Source organism: Dendropsophus ebraccatus, chromosome 2 (genome assembly GCF_027789765.1).
Source record: "Dendropsophus ebraccatus isolate aDenEbr1 chromosome 2, aDenEbr1.pat, whole genome shotgun sequence".
Taxonomy (NCBI): domain Eukaryota; kingdom Metazoa; phylum Chordata; class Amphibia; order Anura; family Hylidae; genus Dendropsophus; species Dendropsophus ebraccatus.
The window spans coordinates 120,614,486-120,638,160 of NC_091455.1; the positions used below are offsets into that span (position 1 = coordinate 120,614,486).

The following is a 23,675-nucleotide window of genomic DNA, read 5'->3' on the forward strand; positions in this document are numbered from 1 at the left end:
ACTGAATGGAGAAGAAAAGGGAAAGTGAATAACTCTCGCTATACTGTCACTATGTAGGGGTAATGCTGGACTCTGTACAATGGTTTTTATTTAGCATCACTACAAGTGATATTTTTCAGTCATGGCCTGGATGTTTATTCTTTTTTGCTTGTGTAGTGGTAATATACAGTGGTACAGTATATATAGTGGTATGTTATTTGGGGTTTATATGATGTTGATCTCAGTATTGTGGGCTTTGTTCAGTAGCAGTATGATGGTAATATGTATGATGGTGATATTTGTTTTTTTGCAAAGTCATATTATTTGGTAACTGTATGACCATAATATGGAGGTATACAGTCAGTTGTATAATGAACTTTGTTTTGCACGCAACCCTTTCTTACTTATGATTATGATGGATGGCAGGGCACTGCAAGTCACTTAACCCCTTGTTTGCTGATCCAGGTGTAGTGCAGTCGGCACAGCAAGTGGAAGACTGGAGTCAGTGTCCCACTTACTGTGCTGAATGCACTTTTCCTGAAACAGTAGGAATAGGGTTAAGTGACTTAACCGCTTAGGCCCTATTCCACGGAGCGTGGAATAATCGCCGATAATCGTCCCGTGGAATAGAGTGCAACAATCAGCCGACATTGTTCATGTTGGCTGATCGTTGCAGTTGCTTGCTTTTCAACATGTTGAAAAACAAGCGACTGATATAGCAACGATCTGCTGCCGTCGCTCCGTTGAATAGGAGCGTCGGCAGCAGACGCTGCTATATCCTATGGGCTGCCCGGACGATCAGCGATCACCCGGGCAGCCCCCCCGCAGCTCCCCGCCGCCCCAACCGCACTCACCCACTCGCTGCTGCCGCGTTGAATAGAGGCAACAACGAGCGGGGAACGAGGAGCAAACGAGCGCTGAGAGCGCTCGTTTGCTCCTCTAAACAACCTGTGAAATAGGGCCTTTAGTTGCGGGGCTGGATGCAGTGCACTCAGCACAGCAGATGGGCGGCACTGTGCCTGACATAGTGAGAAAGGGGTCAAGTCACTTAACTCCTCTCAATAGGCCAGGCCCAGTGCTGCTCAGACCCTATGCTGAGTGCAGTGCAACTGGTCCAGCAAGGAAGGGGTTAGGTCACTAATTTAAGTTGTGAACAGCAGGTGGGTCTAAGGGTCCTGTTACACTGAGCGATTTTTAACAATTAATGACTAATGATAAACGATCTAACGATCACAAACTAGATTGTCTATCGTTAACCTAAAATTGTTCACTATATTACACAGAATGATAGTTGTTAGTTACGATGGTTACTTTGGTTGTTATTGCGATCGTTGCTATGATCGTTAACTCCTCCTGATCCCAGTAAAGCAATGAACAATGTGCAATTACACTGAATGATTAGTGAACAAATGTGGAACTTGAGCGAACGAATGTGGAATTACAGCAAACGATTAGCGATAATTTTAGGTTCAGATCTATGACATACAAACGATTTTTCGATATTTGCCTGCAATTACACAGAACGATTATTGTTTAAATTCGAACGATATAACGATTTTTCACATGATAATCGCCTCGTGTAATAGGGCCCTAACACTTCCCCTTCTCCACTCCTGGGCATCGGTTTGGGGCGTCAGCACTCAGTGCCTAGGGCAATATGAACTTCAAATACAGGCCTGGCTTGGCTGGCCCACCCCTTCTAATGAATATTCATGCAGCACTTTATCCTCAGTGCCCCCTGTGCTATAGGGACATGTCAACTGGTTAGATGCTTCTCGTTATTTAAATGGCTAATATAGATCATGATCATTATTAGCAGCCGTCTATAAAACGCCTTTGCCTAATATGTTCCCGAAGTGGGAACATAGCCTAATACTGTGTTTGATTCCAGTAAGTCAGGCGCAGCAGATCATATGTTCAAACTCGGTAGGTAAACAGGGGCCCATAAGGTAAGGAGAGAAATTTTACTATAAAAAAGCCAGTAGTTTTGACAGATGATTCTCATTGATTCCTGCTTCTGTACACTGACTAGTGAGGAATACTTTGGGAATACAGGAATAGAGTTAACATTTATTGGGTTTGGGACAGATTGAGCATACAACATCACTGCTTACCTCCTGGATTTCTGTGCACATTTGCTGGTATGGACACAGGGCACCAAGAGTCGGGCACCCTGCTCCTTTAGTGGTGAGGCATACAAACCACTTAGCTTGATAAAGCATAAAATGTCATAAATAGCTGTTGCCCTGTCTACCTGGGAACTAAGTCTCCCAACCTGCTACTGTATTTTAATGGAACAATAAAGATTGTGTGTTATACATAGGAACCATGGAGTGCCACAGTTTTTTCTTCCTACCTGAACACTGCAGACATTTTACCGTAAATTAAGTGGTTCTGTGGTGCGGCTTTTGACCATGTGATTTTTAAATAAGTAATATGTTGTTGTTATTGTATTCCATCTGTGAAAACTGCACAATCCACGTCCTCACCACAAACACATGTTAAGTTTGGAAAACATGCATGCATTTCTGCTGGGCAGTGATGGGCAGCATGGCACACTACCACTCCGTGTGAACCTAGCCCTACACCACCAACACTTACAGCCTTAACCTTTGTTATAGGTTCTAATAGATACACCATATACACTAATTGCTTTTAAATCTGGCCCTACCACTAGCATATGTTTGTCAAGCTAGCCATTTCTTTTATTCAAGCTTTAACTGTCATGTTTTGGTGAGACTGTGTACTCATTTATTTTCTCTTCTTAGTTAGCAAGTGTTAAGGAAACAATTACCACTGTTCAATAAAAGTCTCTTTTTTAAATTACATAATGTCCCTTTGTTCTCTAATTAAAAGGAAAGACTGAAGCAACAACATTAGCACAGGTGGAAGTTAATAGGAATCACTTGACTACAATTATTTTGATTCAGTCAAATTTCTAATTAGAGAAGTTATGTTATAATTAGTGTTATACTTGACCATTTTTGACATATAAAAGCAATGTCTAATAATTGTATGGACAGAGAATAATTTGTTATGAATAAAAGATTTCCTTCTTATCACACGCTGAAATTAACCAGTGTTCATTGTGAGTATATTTAAAGCGTACTCATCACTATAAATAATTTTTTACATGTCATCAGACATGTCAAAGGTTATTGATCAGAGCGTGTCTCACTGCAGAGATCAGGAGATATACATGGGGAAAGGACATGACAGCAGCACTGCCCACTCCCCAGCCAGCTGCAAAATGTGTCAATTGTAAAGCAATGGAAGTCTATGAGACATCTCATAGACTTCCATTGACTTACAATTGACACAATTTGCAGCCGGTCGGGGGGTGGACAGCACTGTTACAGCATCCTTCCCCCTTCCATATTTCCTGATGAGAGCGGGTCTCCGCAGTGAGATCAATAACTTTTGACATGTAGTGCCCATGAAATCAGGAACCACAGCATGGTTTTACCACTGCCTTGAGCCCCCTTTAACTGTATGGGCATCATCAGGACACCCATACAGTTAAATACTACAGAGAGAATATGAGTGCATTAAGGCACTAAAGGGCACTTACTGTGTATGGAGCACTAAGAAAACACTCGTAGGTGTACAAGGGCATAAAGGGGACAAATTGTGTGTTTGGGTACTAAGAGAGCACTTTTTATGTGAGGGCACTAAGTCGACACATTGTGTGTAAGCACTACAGGGGTCAATTTGTGTGTGTGGGGCATTAAGGGGGCACTTACCTTGTGTAGGAATATTGAGGGAACACATTGTGTTGTGCGTTATTGCAGTAAGCTGACACCTTCTGTGTTGGCAGTATTAGAGTATGCAGACAAAAAGGGGACATTGTTACTGTTTTGAGGTAGTAAGAAGGTACTATTACTGTGTAAAGGGTGGAGAATAGGTAGGAAGGGTGTGAAAAAGCAAGGAGCTAAAGAAATCATTACTATACTGGAAGAATTTATTATGGTCTGGACTGAGTGGAAAAGAAGATCAGTGACCTGTCACCAGTCACTGGATGTAATTATAATCATCTATTTGATCTTTAAAGCGTAACTGTCATTTCAGGGTCATTTTTTTGAAAACATTAAATATCAATAGTACAAGAAACTCTGTAATAGGTTTTATAAACCAAAAGAGTTTCCTTCTGGACTGAAAAAGCAATCTCCCAACCTCCTCCCTAACTTCAGAAGAAGCAGGATTTCTGTCTCCATTATGTGGCTATGGAGAGAGGAGGGGCTGTTAGGAGTAACTGAGCATGGAGCAGTCTTGCAAAGCACAACACCCTGCAATCTTCTCTCAGTAAGTTCATAGATAAGCACTGACCTTTCTGACCCCAGAATCCTGTGGTTTAGGTGCCCAGAGAGTCTACAAACAGCTGACCTTCATGTCACCTCTTCCTGCTCCCTCATCTCCCTCGGCTACAATGGAGAGAGCAGAGCCCGTCTTCACTGGCTTCTCTGTAATGAAGACGTGTTTGCCTGATAATGCACAGATAAGAAGTCAGGGGGGGGAGGCTGGGAAATTGCTTCTTGAGTACAGAAGGAGGCTTTTTTGGCTGATAAAACCTATTACAGAGTTTCTTAAAATCGCTTATACTACTGATTTCTGCAATAAAAAAAAAATATGACAGTTACGCTTTAACCCCTTAGTGACCGCCGATACGGCTTTCTACGGCGGTCACTAATGGTCCTTATTCTGCTGCCATCAGCTTTTTACCGCGATGGCAGAGAACAAGGCTGCGGGGCCGGGACGGCCCCCACCCCATCCCCCCGGCTACCGGAGGTAGCTGAGGGGTTGGGGCAGTGTGTGCGGTCCGTCCCGGCCCCCCCCCCTTACCGACGATCGCCGCTATTAACGTTATAGCGGCGGCCGTCGGTAAAGGGGATTACCGGTGCCGCCGCCACCTTTCATCTCCCCCCGCCGTGAATCTACGGCGGGGGGAGATGAAATAAGTGTATATCAGACCCCAGATCAGACCCCCCTAGAGCCCCGATAACTAACCCCCCTCCCCCGGCGGCCATCATTTCCAAGATGGCCGCCGCCATCGCTAACGTCGGTTCACAGCGATTAAAAAGTTAAAATGAATGAAAGCCCCATGCTCTCCGCCACCGGAGGTAGCGGAGAGCATGGGGCAGTCATCGGGGACCCCCCTGTGGGGTCCCGGTACAAGCGATCAGCGGTATATACTATATACCGCTGATTGCTTGTACCATGTGCTCCCGGCACTTTTTATCCCCTGTCACCATAAATGATTGGTGACAGGGGATAAAAAGTGATGTCCCCCCACCCCCCAAGTCGCCCCCCACCCCCCCTGTCACCCCCGTCCCCCAGTCACCCCCCCCCTTCCCCATATACGTTACCTGCTCCTGGAGCTCCTTCCTCCTCGACGTCCTGGCTGGTTATGAAGTGCGCATGCGCTTCACAACCAGCCAACTCTGAAAATTTAAAGTGACAGAGACCAATTTGGTCTCTGTCACTGAACTATGATTACTGAGATAGAAAATATCACAGTAATCATAGTAATACAGTGAAAATGAATGTATAAAGTACAAAAAGTGACAAACATACAAAAAAATAAAACACACACTTTTTATTATAGTAATAATTGCAGTTTACTCCCAAATTACCCCTAACCCCTCCCCAGATTACCCGTAACCACCGCACGTTGCCCGTAACCACCGCACGTTGCCCGTAACCACCGCACGTTGCCCATAACCACCGCACGTTGCCCGTAACCACCGCACGTTGTCCGTAACCACCGCACGTTGCCCGTAACCACCGCACGTTGCCCGTAACCACCGCACGTTGCCCGTAACCACCGCAAATTGCCAGTGACCCCCTCCAGATTGCCCGTAACCACCCCAAATTACATGTACCCACCCCAGATTACCTATAAGCACTTCAGTTTATCAGTAACAATCCCAGATTGTCTGTAACCCTTCCAGGTTGCACATAACCCCCCCAGGTTCCCCGTAATCATGCCAGATTACATGTAACCCCCCCCCAGATTGCACGTAACCACCGCGCGTTGCCTCTGACCACGCCACGATGCCTCTGACCACGCCACGATGCCTCTGACCACGCCACGATGCCTCTGACCACTGCACGTCGCCTCTGACCACCACACGTCGCCTCTGACCACCACACGTCGCCTCTGACCACCACACGTCGCCTCTGACCACCCCAAATTGCCAATGACCCCCTCCAGATTGCGGTGCCCATGTCAGATTACAGGTACCCACCCCAGATTGCCTATAAGAACTTCAGTTTATCCATAACCACCCCACGCTGCCCGTAACCACCCCAGATTGTCAGTAAGCACTGCAGGTTGCGCGTAACCACCCCACGTTGCCCGTATCCACCTCAGATTGTCTGTAAGCACTGCAGGTTGCCCGTAACCAGCCCACGTTGCCTGTAACCACCCCAGATTGTCAGTAAGCACTGCAGGTTGCCCGTAACCACCCCACGTTGCCTGTAACCACCCCAGATTGTCTATAAGCACTGCAGGTTGCCCTAACCACCCCACGTTTCCCGTAACCAGCCCACGTTGCTTGTAACCAGCCCACGTTGCCTGTAACCAGCCCACGTTGCCTGTAACCAGCCCACGTTGCCTGTAACCACCCCACGTTGCCGTAACCACAGCAGGTTGCCCGTGACCACCACACGTTGCCCATAACCACCACACGTTGCCCGTAACCACCCCGCGTTGCCTGTAACCACCCCACGTTGCCTGTAACCACAGCAGGTTGCCCGTGACCACCCCATGTTGTCCGTAACCACCCCAGATTACCTATAACCACCTCTAGATTACCCATAACCACCCCAGGCTGCCCGTGACCACCCCACATTACCTGTATTCTCATTTTTTTTATTTTATTTTAGTAACTGCGCTATTCTAATAACCATTACTAGCTGCGGTTTTGCTCCTGTAAATTGGCGCTCCTTCCCTTCTGAGCCCTGCTGTGTGCCCATACAGTGGTTTATGCCCACATATGAGGTACCGTTTTACTCAGGAGAACCTGCGTTACAGATTTTGGGGTGAATTTTCTCTCCTGTTCCTCGTCAAATTGAGAAATTTCAAACTAAACCAACATATTATTGGAAAAATTCGAGTTTTTCATTTTTACTGGCCAATTTTGAATACTTTCCTCTAATACCTGTGGGTTAAAAATGGTCACCACACACCAAGATGAATTCTTTGAGGGGTGCTCTTTCCAAAATGTGGTGACTTTTGGGGGGAATCTATTCTGCTGACACTACAGGGGCTCAGCAAACGCACCTGGCGCTCAGAAGCTTCTTCAGAAAAATCTGCACTGAAAATGCTAATTGGCGCTCCTTCCCTTCTGAGCCCGGCTGTGTGCCCATGCAGTGGTTTATGCCCACATATGGGGTACCGTTCTACTCAGGAGAACCTGCTTTACATATATTGGGGTGACATTTTTCTCCTGTTCCTCGTGAAATTGAGAAATTTCAAACTAAAGGAACATATTATTGGAAAAATTCGAGTTTTTCATTTTTACTGTCTACTTTTGAATACTTTCCTCAAATACCTGTGGGGTGAAAATGCTCACCACACCCCAAAATAAATTCTATGAGGGGTGTACTTTCCAAAATGGAGTGACTTATTGGGAGATTTTACTCTGCGGACACTACAGGGGCACTGCAAACGCACCTGGCACTCGGAAACTTCTTCAGCAAAATCTGCATTGAAAAAGCTAATTGGCGCTCCTTCCCTTTTGAGCCCTCCTGTGTGCCCATACAGTGGTTTACGCCCACATATGGGGTACCATTGTACTCAGGAGAACCTGCGTTACAAATTTTGTGGTACTTTTTTCCTCTTGTTCCTCGTGAAATTGAGAAATTTCAAACTAAAAGAACATAATATTGGAAAAATTTGAGTTTTTCATTTTTACTGTCTACTTTTGAATACTTTCCTCTAATACCTGTGGGGTCAAAATGGTCACCACACACCAAGATGAATACTTTGAGGGGTGCACTTTCCAAAATGGAGTGACTTATGGCGAGATTTTACTCCGCTGGCACTACAGGGGCACTGCAAACGCACCTGGCGGTCGAAAACTTCTGCAGCAAAATCTGCATTGAAAAAGCTAATTGGCGCTCCTTCCCTTCTGAGCCCTCCTGTGTGCCCATACAGTGGTTTATGCCCACATATGGGGTACCATTGTACTCAGGAGAACCTGCGTTACAAATTTTGGGGTACTTTTTTCCTCTTGTTCCTCGTGAAATTGAGAAATTTCAAACTAAACGAACATATTATTGGAAGAATTCGAGTTTTTCATTTTTACTGTCTTCTTTTGAATACTTTCCTGTAATACCTGTGGGGTCAAAATGGTCACCACACACCAAGATGAATTCTTTGAGGGGTGTACTTTCCAAAATGGGGTGACTTATGGGGGTTTTTCTCTCTGCTGACACTACAGGGGCACTACAAACGCACCTGGCGCTCAGAAACTTCTTCAGCAAAATCTGCATTGGAAAAGCTAATTGGCGCTCCCTTCCTTCTGAGCCCTGCTGTGTGCCCATACAGTGGTTTACGCCCACATATGGGGTACCGTTGTACTCAAGAGAACCTGCATTACAAATTTTGGGGTGCTTTTTGTCTCATATTCCTTTTGAAAATGAGAAACTTTAATCTAAACGTATATATTATTGGAAAATTAAAATTTTCAATTTTTTTACTGCCTAATTGTGAATACTTTCCTCCAGCCCCTGTAAGGTTAAAATGCTCATTATACCCCTAGATTAATTCTATAAGGTGTGTAGTTTCCAAAATGGGGTCACTTATGGGGGTTTTCAGGATACCAGACTTCTAAATCCATTTAAAAAAAGAACTGGTCCCTAAAAAAATCAGTTTCACGAAAATGTGATAATTTGCTGATAAATTTCTAAGCCCCATAACACCCTAAAAAAGTAAAATATGTTTACCAAATTATGCCAGAATAAAGAAGACATATTGGTAATGTGACTTAGTAACTAATTTATGTGCTACGACTTTCTTTTTTTAGAAGCAGAGAATTTCAAAGTTCATAAAATGCAAATTTTTTTAATTTTTCATGATATTTTGATGTTTTTCACAAAAAACACACAAAGTAGTGACCACATTTTGCCACTAACATAAAGTGCCATATGTCACGAAAAAACAATCTCAGAATCGCTAGCATACGTTAAAGCATCACTGAGCTATAAGAGCATAAAGTGAGACAGGTCAGATTTTGAAAAATTAGCCTGGTCATTAAGGCCCAAACTAGCTGCAGCACGAAGGGGTTAAGGCCTATGTAGAACTGGTATCTACCACTTGTTTTATTTATTAATAGTATATTTCTGGAGAAAAGATTTTCTAAGGAAGGTTGTGAATTGTGTAATCAGATTAAAATTCATGTTTTTGCTTTTAGCACATTGCCTGTGCCACAAACCTTCAAGGTATTGATCTTAGAAAATATTCCAATTTTTTCATAAATTAACTTTGTCTTAAGTTTTTTGTATAACTTGGTAATAGATAAAAGATTTCCTCTGGCAGTGCTAAACCTTCAAATGGCAAACAAGATAGACATTGTTATAGCACTGCTGTCCTTATTTCAAAAGTATAACTAAGCCTTTGTTCTTGTAAAGGAGCAATACATGGGAAGGTTAAAATGGTTGTTTGCATGACATAACCAATATGTGAACTGCCCTGTGAAGTCATTTTAGGTAGTCTTCTTATACACTGTGAAGATACAGCATTGTCTTTTACAAAACATATGAATGGACAGATAACATGGCTACCACTGATGCTAGGCAGAAGTAGACGTTATTCAAATCCTACAAGACTGGTATGCAGAATTTGCAATGGCAGTCTGTTACAAGGGCCTTGTAGTTAACAGTATAGGGGGAGTGTTGGCGTCTAACTATACTGCTTTTGCCTAAAGCACAAAAAAAATCCCACACATGAAATGAAGATAAACCTATCTTTTGCTTATCTTGCATCCAGTGGGGCCATTAAATCCCTTAAGGACACAGTGCATTTTGAACTTAAGGACCAGGCCAATCTTCAGTTTTGCATTTTTATTTTTTCCTCCTAGCCTTAAAGAGCCATAATGCTTTTATTTATTGTACTGATTTTTTGAGTCACGATCTCTAGGTTTCACTAGTACCATATTCATGTATATGGGATGTTTTCATCGCTCACTATTGTTTTTTTCTGATATATAATGTATAATATAACAAAAAAAAATTAACAATTCTGGCACTTTTTTCACAGAAGCCTTTCACCAAACGGGAACACTATTGTTATATTTTAATAGATCTGACAATATGCACTCTATGATATATAATATTTTTATTTATTTTTAGGTGTTTTATATATAAATTGGTAAAATTGAATTATTTAAACTTGTATTGGGGGAGGGGCTATGTCATGTTTTTTTTAATCTTTTTATTATACACTTTTCAAGTCTCCCTAGTGGACTATTACATTACATACACTGTTCATTGCTATGCCATAGCCAGTGGCGTAGCTACCATAGAGGCAGGGTAGGCAGCTGATATGGGGCCTGTGCAGCAGGGGGGGCCAGGGGGAGAAGGTAAGAGCTGCCCTATGTCCTTTATCCTTGGTTCCTTATGTGCTCCAGTGTGTAAGTGACCCAGTGTTCACTTACATGCTGCCACACAAAAAAAGAGTTAACATGCAGAAGACAAAGAGATCTCTGCTTCACTGCTCTGATAACCCCTGACCTCTGTTCACCACCTGCTGCAATCAAGTAGGAAAATGTGCAGAGCTCTGTGCAGAGGTCAGGGGTTATCAGTGTACCAGCATTAAAGCAGATATCTTATTGTCTTCTGAACTTTGGGTCACTTACACACTGAAGTACTTAAGGGGATAAGCTGAAGGTATTCTGATCTTGCACCTAGGTATTTAATCATAAGGGCTTCTAATGGGCTCATATAGTTAAAAACAGTGGACTGACAGAGCAAGCTGCCATTGGCTCTCTGCCCTGCCAGTCACTCTTGTGGCTGCAGACAGGATTCTGCCTCTGGCCACAAGAGATTTTATTGCCTTTTGTTGTGCATAGGGGAGGGGGGCCCCTTCCCGTTTTTTGCTATGGGGCCCCATGAATCCTAGTTACGCCCCTGTCATAACATAGCATAGCATTGATCAGTGTTATCTGCAAAAACTCTATGTGTAGCTCACTGAGCTGACTGCATGGAGGAAGGTAAAAGACCTCCATCAGTCAGTAAAAAAGATTGGGACCCCCACAGTCAGTAAAATGCTGTGGCAATGTGGCGTTTTTTGATCTGCGGCACGGTTCCTGTGTATGGCGCCATTCTATGCTCAAGCACTGGAGGCCGGCCGGCCCACCCCCAGTGGGAGGGAATTCCCTCCCCTCTATGACGCGGCTCCATTGATTCTAAAGGAGCCTCCTCATAGAGGGGAGGAAATTACCTCCCACTGGGGGTGGGCCAGCCGGCCTCCAGTGCTTGAGCACCGTCACGGTACCCGTGCATAGAATGACGCCGAACACGGGAACCGGACCGCGGATTGAAAAATGGACCACAGCACAGGCTTCCCCGTGACGGCGCCGTTCTATCGGTGGGTCAAATTAAACAGGATGTACCTGTACCTAGTACATCCTATTTAATTTGTTAAAGGGTACTCCAGCTAAACTGGTTTCAGAAAGTTATATAGATTTGAAATTTACTTCTTTTTAAAAATCTCAAGTCTTCCCATACTTATTAGCTGCTGTTTTCAAAAAGTTGTATAGATTTTTAAGTCTTCAAGTACTCATCAGCTGCTCTATATCCTGCAGAAAATGGTGTATTCTTTCCAGTCTGACACAGTACTCTCTGCTTCCGAACCTGTCCAAGACACCAACTGTCCAGAGCAGAAGCAAATTCTTTTAGAAAACCTGCACTATGAGCAGACTGAAAAGAAAACACCATTTCTTGCAGGATATACAGCAGCTGATATGTACTTGAAGACTTTTTGAAAATAGTTGATTTGAAAGAAAAAGATTTTCACCTGAGTACCCCTTTAAGTCTCAGCAATATTGCAGCTAAGTTTATTTTTGTGGATTAAGAACTTCAGTCCCTTTTTAAAGGCATGCGGCCTACTTCCTTCATCTAATACTAGATATTTTTAAACTCTATCCATGGATACCCGAACTTCTGGCTGCAGAGAGGAATTCACTGCTGATTGGGTCAGCAGACTTCATGAAAGGTACACTTTAAGGGCTCATTTGATTGACAGCTATTTCTCTTAAATAGTACCACATACACATTAATGCTCAGGCAAGCTTGCATGTATTTTGAATAGGAAGAGTAGAGAAAGCCACTGACAGACACCTCTTATGACGTCCCAGAGAACAGAAGGAAATGTGCCTGCAGGGAGAGTTAGGAAACATCCATACACACTGCTTGATAGCTGTACCCACCAAAATAGTTCAGCCGACACATTAAAGCTATGTTTACACTACGTAAACGTAAGGCCATTGTTGCCATCGGCAACAACAGCCGTACTTTTCACGTTGTGGAACACTGCCTCTGCTTCTATGGGATCCCGGCCGGAGCATACACACATCATATACGCTCCAGCTGGGATCCCGTACGGGGCCGCAAATAAATGATATGTCAGTCTTCTGTGGCCGCAATTCAATGAATTGGGGCCGTAGGAAACCCTGTCAGTTCACACAATGAAGCAAGCGGCTTCGGTCACTTGCTTCATTGTGTGCTGTGGGAGGTTCTGATGCGGGTGCGCGCTGATGGGCCCGCATCAGAACCCTGCGGCCAAAAGATCATCTGGCCGGTACTGCAGTACTGGCCGGGATGATCTGTGCAGAGACCGCCCGTTCCGTGACCCGGCCGGGTCACGGAATGGCCGGTCTAATACGCAGTGGGAACATAGCCTTAAAATGTATGGCAACCCTTTAGTTGCAATTTTTCAGGAAACAAACACATTTCTAAACCAGACCACTAAATAATGGTATATATGTAGGTATTTTATGTGACTAATTCTGTATAGTAATAATTTGCCAGGCTTTACTACTATACTATATTACAACTACCGCTGGCAGTACATTTGTAAAAACTGCATTACAGGGCTAATACTCTCTAGATGAACACGTTGGTAGACTGACAGCAAAATATGATATTAAAGAGTCACTGTGAATACCTATGAACACCACAATAAAATCACAATACAAATCTAGCGCACTGTTTTATTAGCTGTGGGAGCCAGAAAAATACTCTGTGTTTACTCGCCAGTAAAGGCGTTTATCCAGATAGTTTTTTACATCACTGTAGTGGAGGTAAAGATGTTATTTGAGGATAAGGAATGGACAAATCACTGGATGTCATATGTACTTAATAATGACATCAAGTTTCAAAGTCAATTTTGGGTATGGCTCAAATTTTCCTTTACAACACTTATTTCACTGTCTAGTACTATAATAACAACTGAAAACAGGAAATGAATAGTTAAATTGCTTCTAGCCCACATACTCTCAAATTAAATGTATCTGGCAACAAGTGAACAGCAATGTAAATTCCTCAGCAGGTAGCTGGGCAATAATGGCAACAGCTGTTTAACAAAACACTAAAAATCTTAGAATATGTCAAGTAGGAAAGAATAACTGAATTCTGTCATGAGGGTGTAACAAAGAAGAGAAATATTCTGTATATTGCATCATGTCTCTGCAATACCAAGTGCTACTTTATATACCAACCGAAATATCTGCTCTAAACTCAGCCACTTATAACCATCAGACTTTACCATATATTTCTTAGTTTAAAGTATACCTTAAATCTATGTTTAGTTATTCCTCCTCCAGTCATCTCTCTCCATTTTATTAAATTGTGGGAAAAAATGCCTAGATGAAACTTATAGTACAGCTGAAATCCATATTTTACTTTTCAAGCTGCACAAATCCATCAGATGTCTTAGGATTCAAGAGAACGGGTACAAAAAGAGTTATTGATGGTCTTAGACTCCAGATTTCACATATTTGCATAATTTTAGTGGTCTTGGTACATGCTGGTTATGTCTCAGAGGCTGTGGTACCTTCCGACATGTCTGGTGATCATGCTATCAAATCATATCTTAGTAGTTATCTTTCCAATAAGTAAGAAAAAAATACCTTACACCATAGAAGTAGCCCTCTAATTCTTATTGCCCAAAATTAAATTAATTTGATAAAACACTTATTATCCACAGCTAGATTGCTTGTTCCTACAAAACGGCTTAAACAATACATCCCCATGTTTAAACAATGGAAGATACAGAAGATACAGAAGATACAGAAGATACAAGATGACCAGTTTTATCATTTAAAAGAGACAACCCATTGGTAAATTCACTTGATTGCAATGTTACATGCTTCTGCGACAGGTTTATTTTATTTTTTACCTTGAGTTGGAGTACTCCTTTAAGTTTAGCAAGTTACATAGATAAATATCATGCTGGGCTCACATGTAGTATTTTGGCCAGTATTATTTTTTTTAACCAAAACCAGAAGTGGAACCAACAGAGAGAAATTATAATGGAAAGATTAGCAACATTTTTGCTCCTGGTTTTGAAAAAAAAATATTGACCAAATATTATGTGTGAGCCCAGCCTCTGATTGCTGGATGCTAGTAAAAATATTCATGGTAAAGATTTAAGAGTTTAACTTGCCTATGTCTATAAGCATTATGTGGGTAGTCCTTTTAATATGCATTTTTTTGTTGGTATTGTTTTCTTTTACCTTTTAACTGTAGGCGAAAACATGTTATACCAACAGTGCGCTTACATATTTTGTGCAGTTAATATTCTGGTGGTTCATTAAAGCAATTTGATTCTTTTAAAAATAGAATAAATCTGCTATTTATGAAAATATTTTCCAGCCTATGAATACGAACAGTGCTAACAATACCACATCACTAAAAGTCCAACATTTGATAACTACTTAAGACACTCTTTGAAGTTAATATGGCTAGTATAATGCGGTTCACTTAATAAGGTCATAAAATAATTATCTTCAGAATGTTAACTAAGAATGTTCATCCACTTAAGTGGTTCAAGGTCAGATTTGAAACCCTTTGTAGAAATGTAATTTGGCTATTTGGATATTTTTGGAAGCTTTTGTAAATTACCTGCAAGGCTATTGGCAAAAAAGTATAACCTGCTCCTTTTATAATGCAATGTAGATAACTTAGTAGCCAAGTAAACTGATTTTTCTATGTAAGATGTAACACTGGTTGGTTCAGCGAACGAAAATGTGATATGAAGTTCTGATTCCTAAACACAATTACACTTCTGAATAAATGCTCATTGTTCATTCATGTGCTGCCCACAAGAATTTCTGAAAGACCAGCAATTAACAGAGATCAATGCAAAGAATTCTTAGTGTATAATAGAGAAAGCACATTCCATTGTAAAGTTTCTGTCCATATAATTTCTATCAGTATAATAAAGTAGAAGAGTTGGTATTTTACCATCAGTAATTTGGCCACATATTTGTACTTGTACTAAATTGCTAGACTGACTTTGAAAATAAAGAAAACAAAGTATATAAAAATATAGTAGATGAAACGTGACAGTTAGTTAAGAGATACATACATCATAATAGCTTTGACTCAAATAGTACAGTATATTCATAGTAAGGAAAACAGCCTTACTTGCTCAAAATGTACACTCATGGTTATCCAGGAAACTATATAAAATGTTTTGGCATGGTCCTCAAATTGAGGACCCATTTTATTTTATCTGCCTCTGTATAACTTCCATGAAGGAAACAAAGTCATCACAGTACATTTCATTTCCCAACAAAGGGTTGGATCTGTGCAATCAAGGTATCCAAGCAACTCTCCAAGGCAAGAGCTGTTACAAATAGTAACATACATCTCAGCTTTTAAGATCATCTAAATTTGACCTCATGTAGTAGGGATTAACTGTACTTGACTTTCAGAATTCAAGTTTTGAGTGGCATTATATTCTAAGAACATATATTTGATAACCTTTTCAGTCACTGCATTGGTAGGGAAAATTAAACAGAAAAAAATGAGCAATGTAATATATAAAACAATATCTCTGGACAAAAACTTTTGGTCAAAGTTATAAACACTACTGGAACCAGGAATGAATCAGTAAATGACATTTTTTTTTATGTAAAACATTTTTTAAGGTCAATGTGTGACCTAGAATTTCTTAATACTGATTACCGTCAAATATTCAAACATATTCTTTGTTTTAAACTGCTGCAATTTTCTGATAGCTACAGTATGTAATAAAAAATGTTTTAATACTACCCCCTCCTGTCCCCCCCAAAAAAATTGGTTTTGAAAATCAGATAGTGTACATAAAGATATTGCTAAATACTCAGTGTCCCCTAAAACAATGGTACATGCAGTGATTCTTAACATAGCGTTATACTTAGCAAGCCATGGAACATAGCACTTTACAGCCAATTATCCATAACAAATAGTGTAGTAACCCAGGGGTTGCAGGTGGTATAGCAGTGGCTAGGTGTTGTGGTACGGATGCAGCACTTGTCCCAGGGCTCAGAGTGCTAGTTAGCCCTCCCTGGGAGTGTGATAGCACATAACTTAAATGCAAAGAGTCAGGGATAGTTGCAGTAGTGATAATTAGACTGAATAGGTTTCTTAACGGTATAGGAAATACAGAGTCCTTTTTTACAAGGTTGCAGTTTTGGTCCCTTGAGAATCTGGTTTGTCAGCTTTCCCTTTTAGGTGCTTGTAATGTCTGCTTTAGCAGGTAGACTGAGTTGGACAATACTTAGGGGTTTAGAAAGTCTCTTAAAGGGTACCTTAGTTAGAATTTGACTTAGAGACAGGTGGACGTCATAGATGGGACCTGTTCAAAGAACTCTGCTGTAGAGAGTTCTGAAAACCTTGGCTTGTGTTGTGATAACTTAAAGGAAAAAAATACTCGTATACTGTCCAGGCATGATGGGAATTAAAGTTTTGCAACAGCCGGCGGGCTGAAAGTTGCCCATCCCTGGTATGAAGTCTCTGTCAGCAGTATTTTCTGAGGTCAGATCCCCCCATAACAATGTGTTTGATCTGTAGGACTTAGTAATAATACTCATGTAATGTCAAATAATAGTATCCCCTGTAGTCAGTAATAATGCCTCCCCACCTTTATCCACCCTTCCTCTAGCCAGCTAACCCATGCAGCTAGATATCCAGCTGTGCGCCCTGCTGCAAAATATGCGACTTATAGCCAAGTGTGACCCATACAACCAAGTACGCCCACTGCAGCCAGATATATCTTTTTTGTAGCCAGGTTTGCCCACTGCAGCCAGGAATTCCTCCTGCACCCAAATATGCCTCTTTCAGCTAGGTAGGCCCCATGCAGTGGTCCCATGGAACAAGGTATGCCACTTGTCAGGTATGTCCTCTTGCAACAATACATGTCCCCTTGTATGTCCTTTTTGCAGCCAGCTATGCCCCCTTTGCAGACAGATATGCCCTCACTGCAGTCATCTATTCCTCCTTTGCAGTCACATAGAAACTAGCCCATTATAAAGCTAAAGCATTATGCGGGGAGGGACAATGAAACAAGATGTGAGCATTTGCTTGTTTACTGACTGATTACTGACCCTATTACACAGAAGGATAACAGTTTGTTTGCCCAATAAGTGTGTAATAGGGTCCTTAGAATGGCCTTATTTTTGGGGCTATGCCTTACTAGTTGGTAGGCTAGTTGGGATGTTTTATTTTGGGAGGAGTTCCTCATTTTAAGTTTCATTTCATTGGCAGCAAATGACAACACAAATTTTGAATTAGTATTATATTTTTAAGTTCAGAAAGTTCAAACTTTCTCCACATCTTGGACTGGGGGGGGGGGGGGACTCGTTCCCTTTTCATAGCTGGTTTCAACATAAGGAATTTTTATAAATACCTGCAAGTAAGACATTGCCTAAAAGACATAGGCGTGAAATCCTCCCTCCCCAGAACAAAATATGAAGCATACTTTGCTAACCCTAACTGGCCTACTAAGGGTCTCGCAACTGCTTATAAAGCTATGCAGCCCTGGCTTGCCTCTTTATCTTTTGTAACTAAACAGGAAAAGGAACTGGGTATAATGTTTCTAGAGGAGAGTTGGTATCATATGTTCACTCTAGCCTCTAAGGTGTCCCATTGCATAGGCCACTTAGAGGCCTCTTTAAAATATTATATAGGTGGCATCTGACGCCTTACCGTTTGTCTTAAATCTACCCTGGAGTTGACCCAGTGTGCTGGCACTGTAATGCAAGTGTTGGTAATTTATTACACATCTGATGGGAGTGCCCAGTACCAGTCCCATTTTGGCATAGCATACATAAATTCCTAGAAGGGGTGCTAATGTTCCCGATCACTTGGGGCCCTAGTTTAGCTCGGTTATCTATAGACACTGACGATATCCATATCTCAAATGTGACAATCTAACTCCATGTATTAATGGTTATCAGAGAGAGATGGAAATGGAAATCAAGCAAGGTTTTGGAGGATTTTTGTGTGCCATGCTACACTGAATAACTGTTATATGTCACCTCACCCATTATTGTCTCCTCATGACTTGCGAGATTTCGCTATTATTATGTGGAACTTTATTGCATATAGAAGGAACTGTTCTACCTGTGTTACTCTGTATTCTATGTACCAATGTTTGTTTGGCCAGCATGTTCGCTAGCCTTGTTTACATACAAACTGAAAAATTTTATAAAATATTTGTCACAAAGTTCAAACTTTCTCAGACCTTGCTGTTTGATACAATGAAATCGATATTTCTTTTGCTGGTTTTACACACAGCAGTTTTTTGTTTTTTTTTTAGAAAAGTGCCACTGCAGTTTTTGAGCCAAAAGCAGAAGTGGATTCAAGAAGAAAGAGAAGTACAAGACCTCCCTTTATATTTTCCATCCCATTTGAATCCACTTTAGCACAAAAACTGCAATGGCAGTCTTCCAAAAACCTGCCATGTGTGAAACCAGCATTATGTTCTAGGCCAATTTGCTTCTATCACACAAGCACAGTGAGGTTTTTTTTAAACAGCTTTACTTGCTACCTTTTCAAAAATTATTATCCGACATTGAGTAAAAAAATAAACATACTGTAGAAGCTTACCTGTCTGTCCCAGTTCTGCAACCAACAAACATTTATTTATTTTCAGTATTTTATGGCTTTACTTGCTAGTTAAGCTGTTGCTGAGTACTACAAGGCCCAGTTCCCCATCCAAAGCGGTTACAGAACATCTCATTTCAATTTCACTTCAGACTATTTCACAATCAGTGAGATTGCAGCATCTGCTACTTCATTCAACACAGGGCAATATGATTGAACCACGCCTCAGTGTCCCCATAAAGATACTGGATAACTCCTTTAAAGAATTATTGTCATTTTAAAAACTTTTGACATGTCACACAGATGTCAAAGGTTTTGAATGGTTGGGTTCTGGGTGTTCAGATACCTAGTGATAACTAGCTTGCTGCTCTCCTTGTCTCTTTGCAGGATTTAGGTCTATGGAGTTTTAAGTCCTGAAAAGAGATGGATAGAGCAGAAAGCCTGACCCTATCTAGTAATCTCGTTGGGTTCTCAATAGAGATGAGCGAACCTCGAGCATGCTCGAATACATCCGAACCCGAACTTTCGGCATTTGATTAGCGGTGGCTGCTGAAGTTGGAAAAAGCCCTAAGGCTATGTGGAAATCATGGATATAGTCATAGGCTGTATCCATGTTTTTCAGACAACCTTAGAGCTTTATCCAAGTTCAGCAGCCCCAGCTAATCAAATGCCGAACGTTGGGGTTCGGATGGACTCGAACCCAAAACCGGTTCGCTCATCTCTAGTTCTCAATGCCCAGACGTGACAGATCAAAACTTTTAACATTCAGGCTATGTTCACACACAGTATTTCCATCGGTCTTTTGATCAGTCTTTTTTCAACTAAAACCAGGAGTCGGTTGAAAACAAAGAAACTGTGCACATCTTTCCATTACAGTTATGCCCTGTCAGTTCCACTCCTGGTTTGGTTAAAAAAAGACTGACCAAAAGATTGACAGAAATACTATGTGTGAACAGAGCCTAAAAATGTTAAAAGGGTTACTTGCCTTTTTAAAATTGTGGTCCTAACCTCCCAATAGTCCATCAATATCAAATCAGCGGTGAGTAAAACACCCCTAGCTGTTTGAAGCCGTTGCAGTGCTTTTGATAGTGATTACTGCTTGATTCTTAGGGACATCCTTCCCATTCAGAACCAGAGCTTTTCCACATAGAGTTGAATCTTCCCACATCAGTTATGCCCATTTAGCCCAATTATTAATAAAGCTGTTAAGCAAATGTTTGAAACAGAAGATGGCTCCAAAGATGAATGGAGAGGAATGGGTTTGGCGCAAGCACCCATTTTGAAAACATGGTTTTAGATAACCTATGTCTTATTTATATATTAACTTTAATTACTTTAGCTGTCTCAATTGTTGTTGCCTAGTCCACTTGTTACCTATCTCTACCCCAGTTGTTCAATATCCATATCTCTGTTGTTGTATCTGTTGCCTTTCTGGCGATACAACAAGTAAACTAGCCATTTCTTGTTGTCAGCACTTTCCCAGAAAAGATGCCAAGCCAATGAGCTCCTCTGAGTCGGCTTTGGTGTAACCTGGGCGCGGTGGCCTGAATATGCGCAGGTTTGCTCATCACAAAAATATAAAAACCTATTACCTCTCACAATTTTATCCCCAGTCACTTATTCACCTAGTTCAAAAATCATCTAACATGCATTAACTACACAAGGCATTAAATAGAGGATATTGTCTGAAAGAAACATTACGAAACCTCTAAGATTAATTTCCTTCTCAAAGTAATGACAACAGAACATTTGAGTTAGTCGTTTCATTGTTGTAAAAGCAAATAGAATTCAACAGGTTTTCTTTGACAACTTCACAAGAATGGTCTTTGTCTATGGTGTTTCCATAGAAACTGAATTGTTAGGGACACTGTTTGTACAGTAAGGACACAGAACAGAAAGGGTTTATATGCACAAAACTTAGCAAGTCTACATCAACAGAGGAAAACTATATAAATATTATAAGTAAATAATATTTGAAAAATACCTGACCAAAATAACAAACCAAATTACATATGAAAAATATTTTTTACTTTCCCAGGGCATTATGACTGGCTGCATCTTACAACTGCTCCTTCTGATCAGCCTAGAAATCTATTGCTACTAGCTGCCTTGGAACTCAGTTTAGGTAAAAGAACACTATACTTTGGCAGACAAGTCACCAACCCAGGAGAATGCGCATTTCTTGAAAAAAACAAACCCTAGATTGTCTAGGGCTTTAGACACAAAACTAGATGTGACACAGCCTTAGCCTGCCATCATATTCACTGCCTTCAATTGCAGTCCTTGTGGCTAACCATATGCTTGATATACGCCAATCCACCATAGCTACTGAGTGAAGAGGAGAGAATAGAGACCACAATCTAGCACCTGACACCCAGCAGACTACAGTTTTTGTTCTGGGAATGTCTTCTTGCCCTCAGACCACAAGTGAGAATCAGCAAAGGCACCTAAACAGAACAGTGGTCCATAACTAGGCTTTTAGTATCTCATAAAGGGATGGAAAACAAGACATCCATACAAGCACTATCATATCACTGCCCACAAGATCCAGACTAGTGGATTGGAAAGTAGATTATGCTTCTTTATTGTAGTGTAGCAAACATATGGTACAAGGACGCGTTTCGGCCAAGCATGGCCTTCATCAGCTTAGGGGTGTACCCCTAAGCTGATGAAGGCCATGCTTGGCCGAAACGCGTCCTTGTACCATATGTTTGCTACACTACAATAAAGAAGCATAATCTACTTGGTGAGTGCCGGGCTCTTCCTAATATCTGAACATTTTTGTCACCTCGAGCACCACCGCCACGGAAGTGCCATCTTCTACATATTTCTATAGTGGATTGGAAAGTCTACTTCACATATTTCACAGATAAGTTCTATCGGTCTTATACTCTACTAAATCAGATTGTAAATTAACCTCTAATGGTCCATTAAAGAAGCAGTGCAGTTTTCTTTATTCCCACCCCCGCTGCAGGCTGACATGTATACTTACCATTGATGATTGGCACCCTGCAGCGTGGCTTCATTCCAGTGGGACGGCGCCATTTGGGTTCCACTGGCAGTAGCACCCTAATTCTTTTGACCCTCTTCTTTCACCATACATTTTAAATACTGGAAGTCAGGGTCTCCAATGCATCTTTATGATCACTCTTATAGAGATGCATTGCTGAATCTGAGTTCTGGCCTCCTGAGTTGCCAACCGACAAAGAACTTATGTGGGTGCCGGCGGAACCCTTATGAAGCTGTGCTGATAGAAACTGATCATCATGTCATGCATGTCAACCTGCTGCAGGAAAGGGAGTAAAAAAATTCTTTAAGTGTCTGGCAGACCAAGAACAGTGTTCTAGTAATATACATTTGAAGACTGCCTACTCTAAGTTTGCAGATACAAAAGTTATAGTACACCTGGGCCAATGTGCAAACCTTTAAGTCCAATGTAAGATCTCTCTAGTATTTAAGTTATCTGCTATCAGAAGGGAACTTTCAGCTACTGTATCTAATCCTCCAAAAATCTATCAAATAGCATACTTCAAATACCTGACAAGCTGTATAAATTTAAAGGGGTTATCCATCGTGGGGGCACTTTTTTTGGGGGACCGGGGTTCCAGTGGCGGGTCCCGCATCACGGTGCTCCGGTGCCCGGTTCCCGGCTGCTTACTGGTGTCTGACACCAGCCACTCAGGAAGGAGGCGGGATCCGAGCGGACTTTAAACGGATCCCGCCTCCTTCACTGAGTGGCTGAGCGGCCCTGAGACGTAGCGTCTCGGGCGGCGTCAGACACCTGGAAGTGGCCGGGAACCGGCACTGGAGCGCCATGATGCGGGACCCGCCACTGGAACCGGGGAGGTAAGTGGACGTCTTTTATTTCAACCACCTCCTCCCCGGTCCCCCCAAAAAAGTGCCCCCACACTGGAGCACCCCTTTAATAAAACATTTTGCTACAATGCAGTTTTGAGTATCATAGAAGCATGAAATTGAACCTTGAGCAATATTCACAGTAGATGGCTCACTTACCAGGCCATTGCATGTTGAAAGTGCTACAGTTGAGTTCTCATGGTTTAGCAGTTTTCCTTGATAAAAACAGAAGTCATGGGTTGAGTACACTTCTGTAGATTTGGTCCTTCCATGTCTAAATGTTTGAATGATAAATCCTGGAGCCATTAAATCTTTTGCTGAATTTAATTCCATATGCAGATCACTTTCAAATCCATGAATCTTGAGATGAACAGGCCCCATGTCTGCTGATCTTTTACGTCTATGACTGTGAGTAATTTCGTGTGTGATATAATTTCCATCTCTGTCCACTTCATATGCCTCAACAATATGATATTCTGTGAACAAGAAGTACAATAACAGCTGAAACACAATAGAATATTGTGCGCTGCTGAGATGTGTCTGACTCCCATAGAGTATGAATGAAGCCGTCATTCTCTATGGGCGTTGGACTCATCTCAGTAGCGCACACACAAATAAAAATGAGAAAACCTCCCAAAATTTTGTTTTAGGAAGCCTTGCTCTTTCACACAAATCAGCTGTCAAAGTAATTTTGTATTGCATTGTATTGCCTGTCGGGTTGTGACAACCCCATGTTATCCAGGAAG

At 41.7% G+C, this 23,675-nt stretch overlaps 1 protein-coding gene across 4 annotated transcripts in view; it reads right to left on the reverse strand.

Moving 5' to 3' along the window:
• The window catches only part of ADAMTS16 (ADAM metallopeptidase with thrombospondin type 1 motif 16), a 137,802-nt gene that overhangs the window by 110,689 nt on the left and 3,438 nt on the right, over positions 1–23,675 (reverse strand). For 3 of the 4 annotated variants that reach the window (XM_069958205.1, XM_069958204.1, XM_069958206.1), the window contains exon 3: positions 23,089–23,405. The exons of the other annotated variant lie outside the window; for it this stretch is intronic. In XM_069958205.1, the coding sequence (XP_069814306.1) occupies positions 23,089–23,405 (317 nt within the window). The remainder of the gene's footprint in view (positions 1–23,088; positions 23,406–23,675) is intronic. 4 annotated transcript variants of the gene reach the window in all.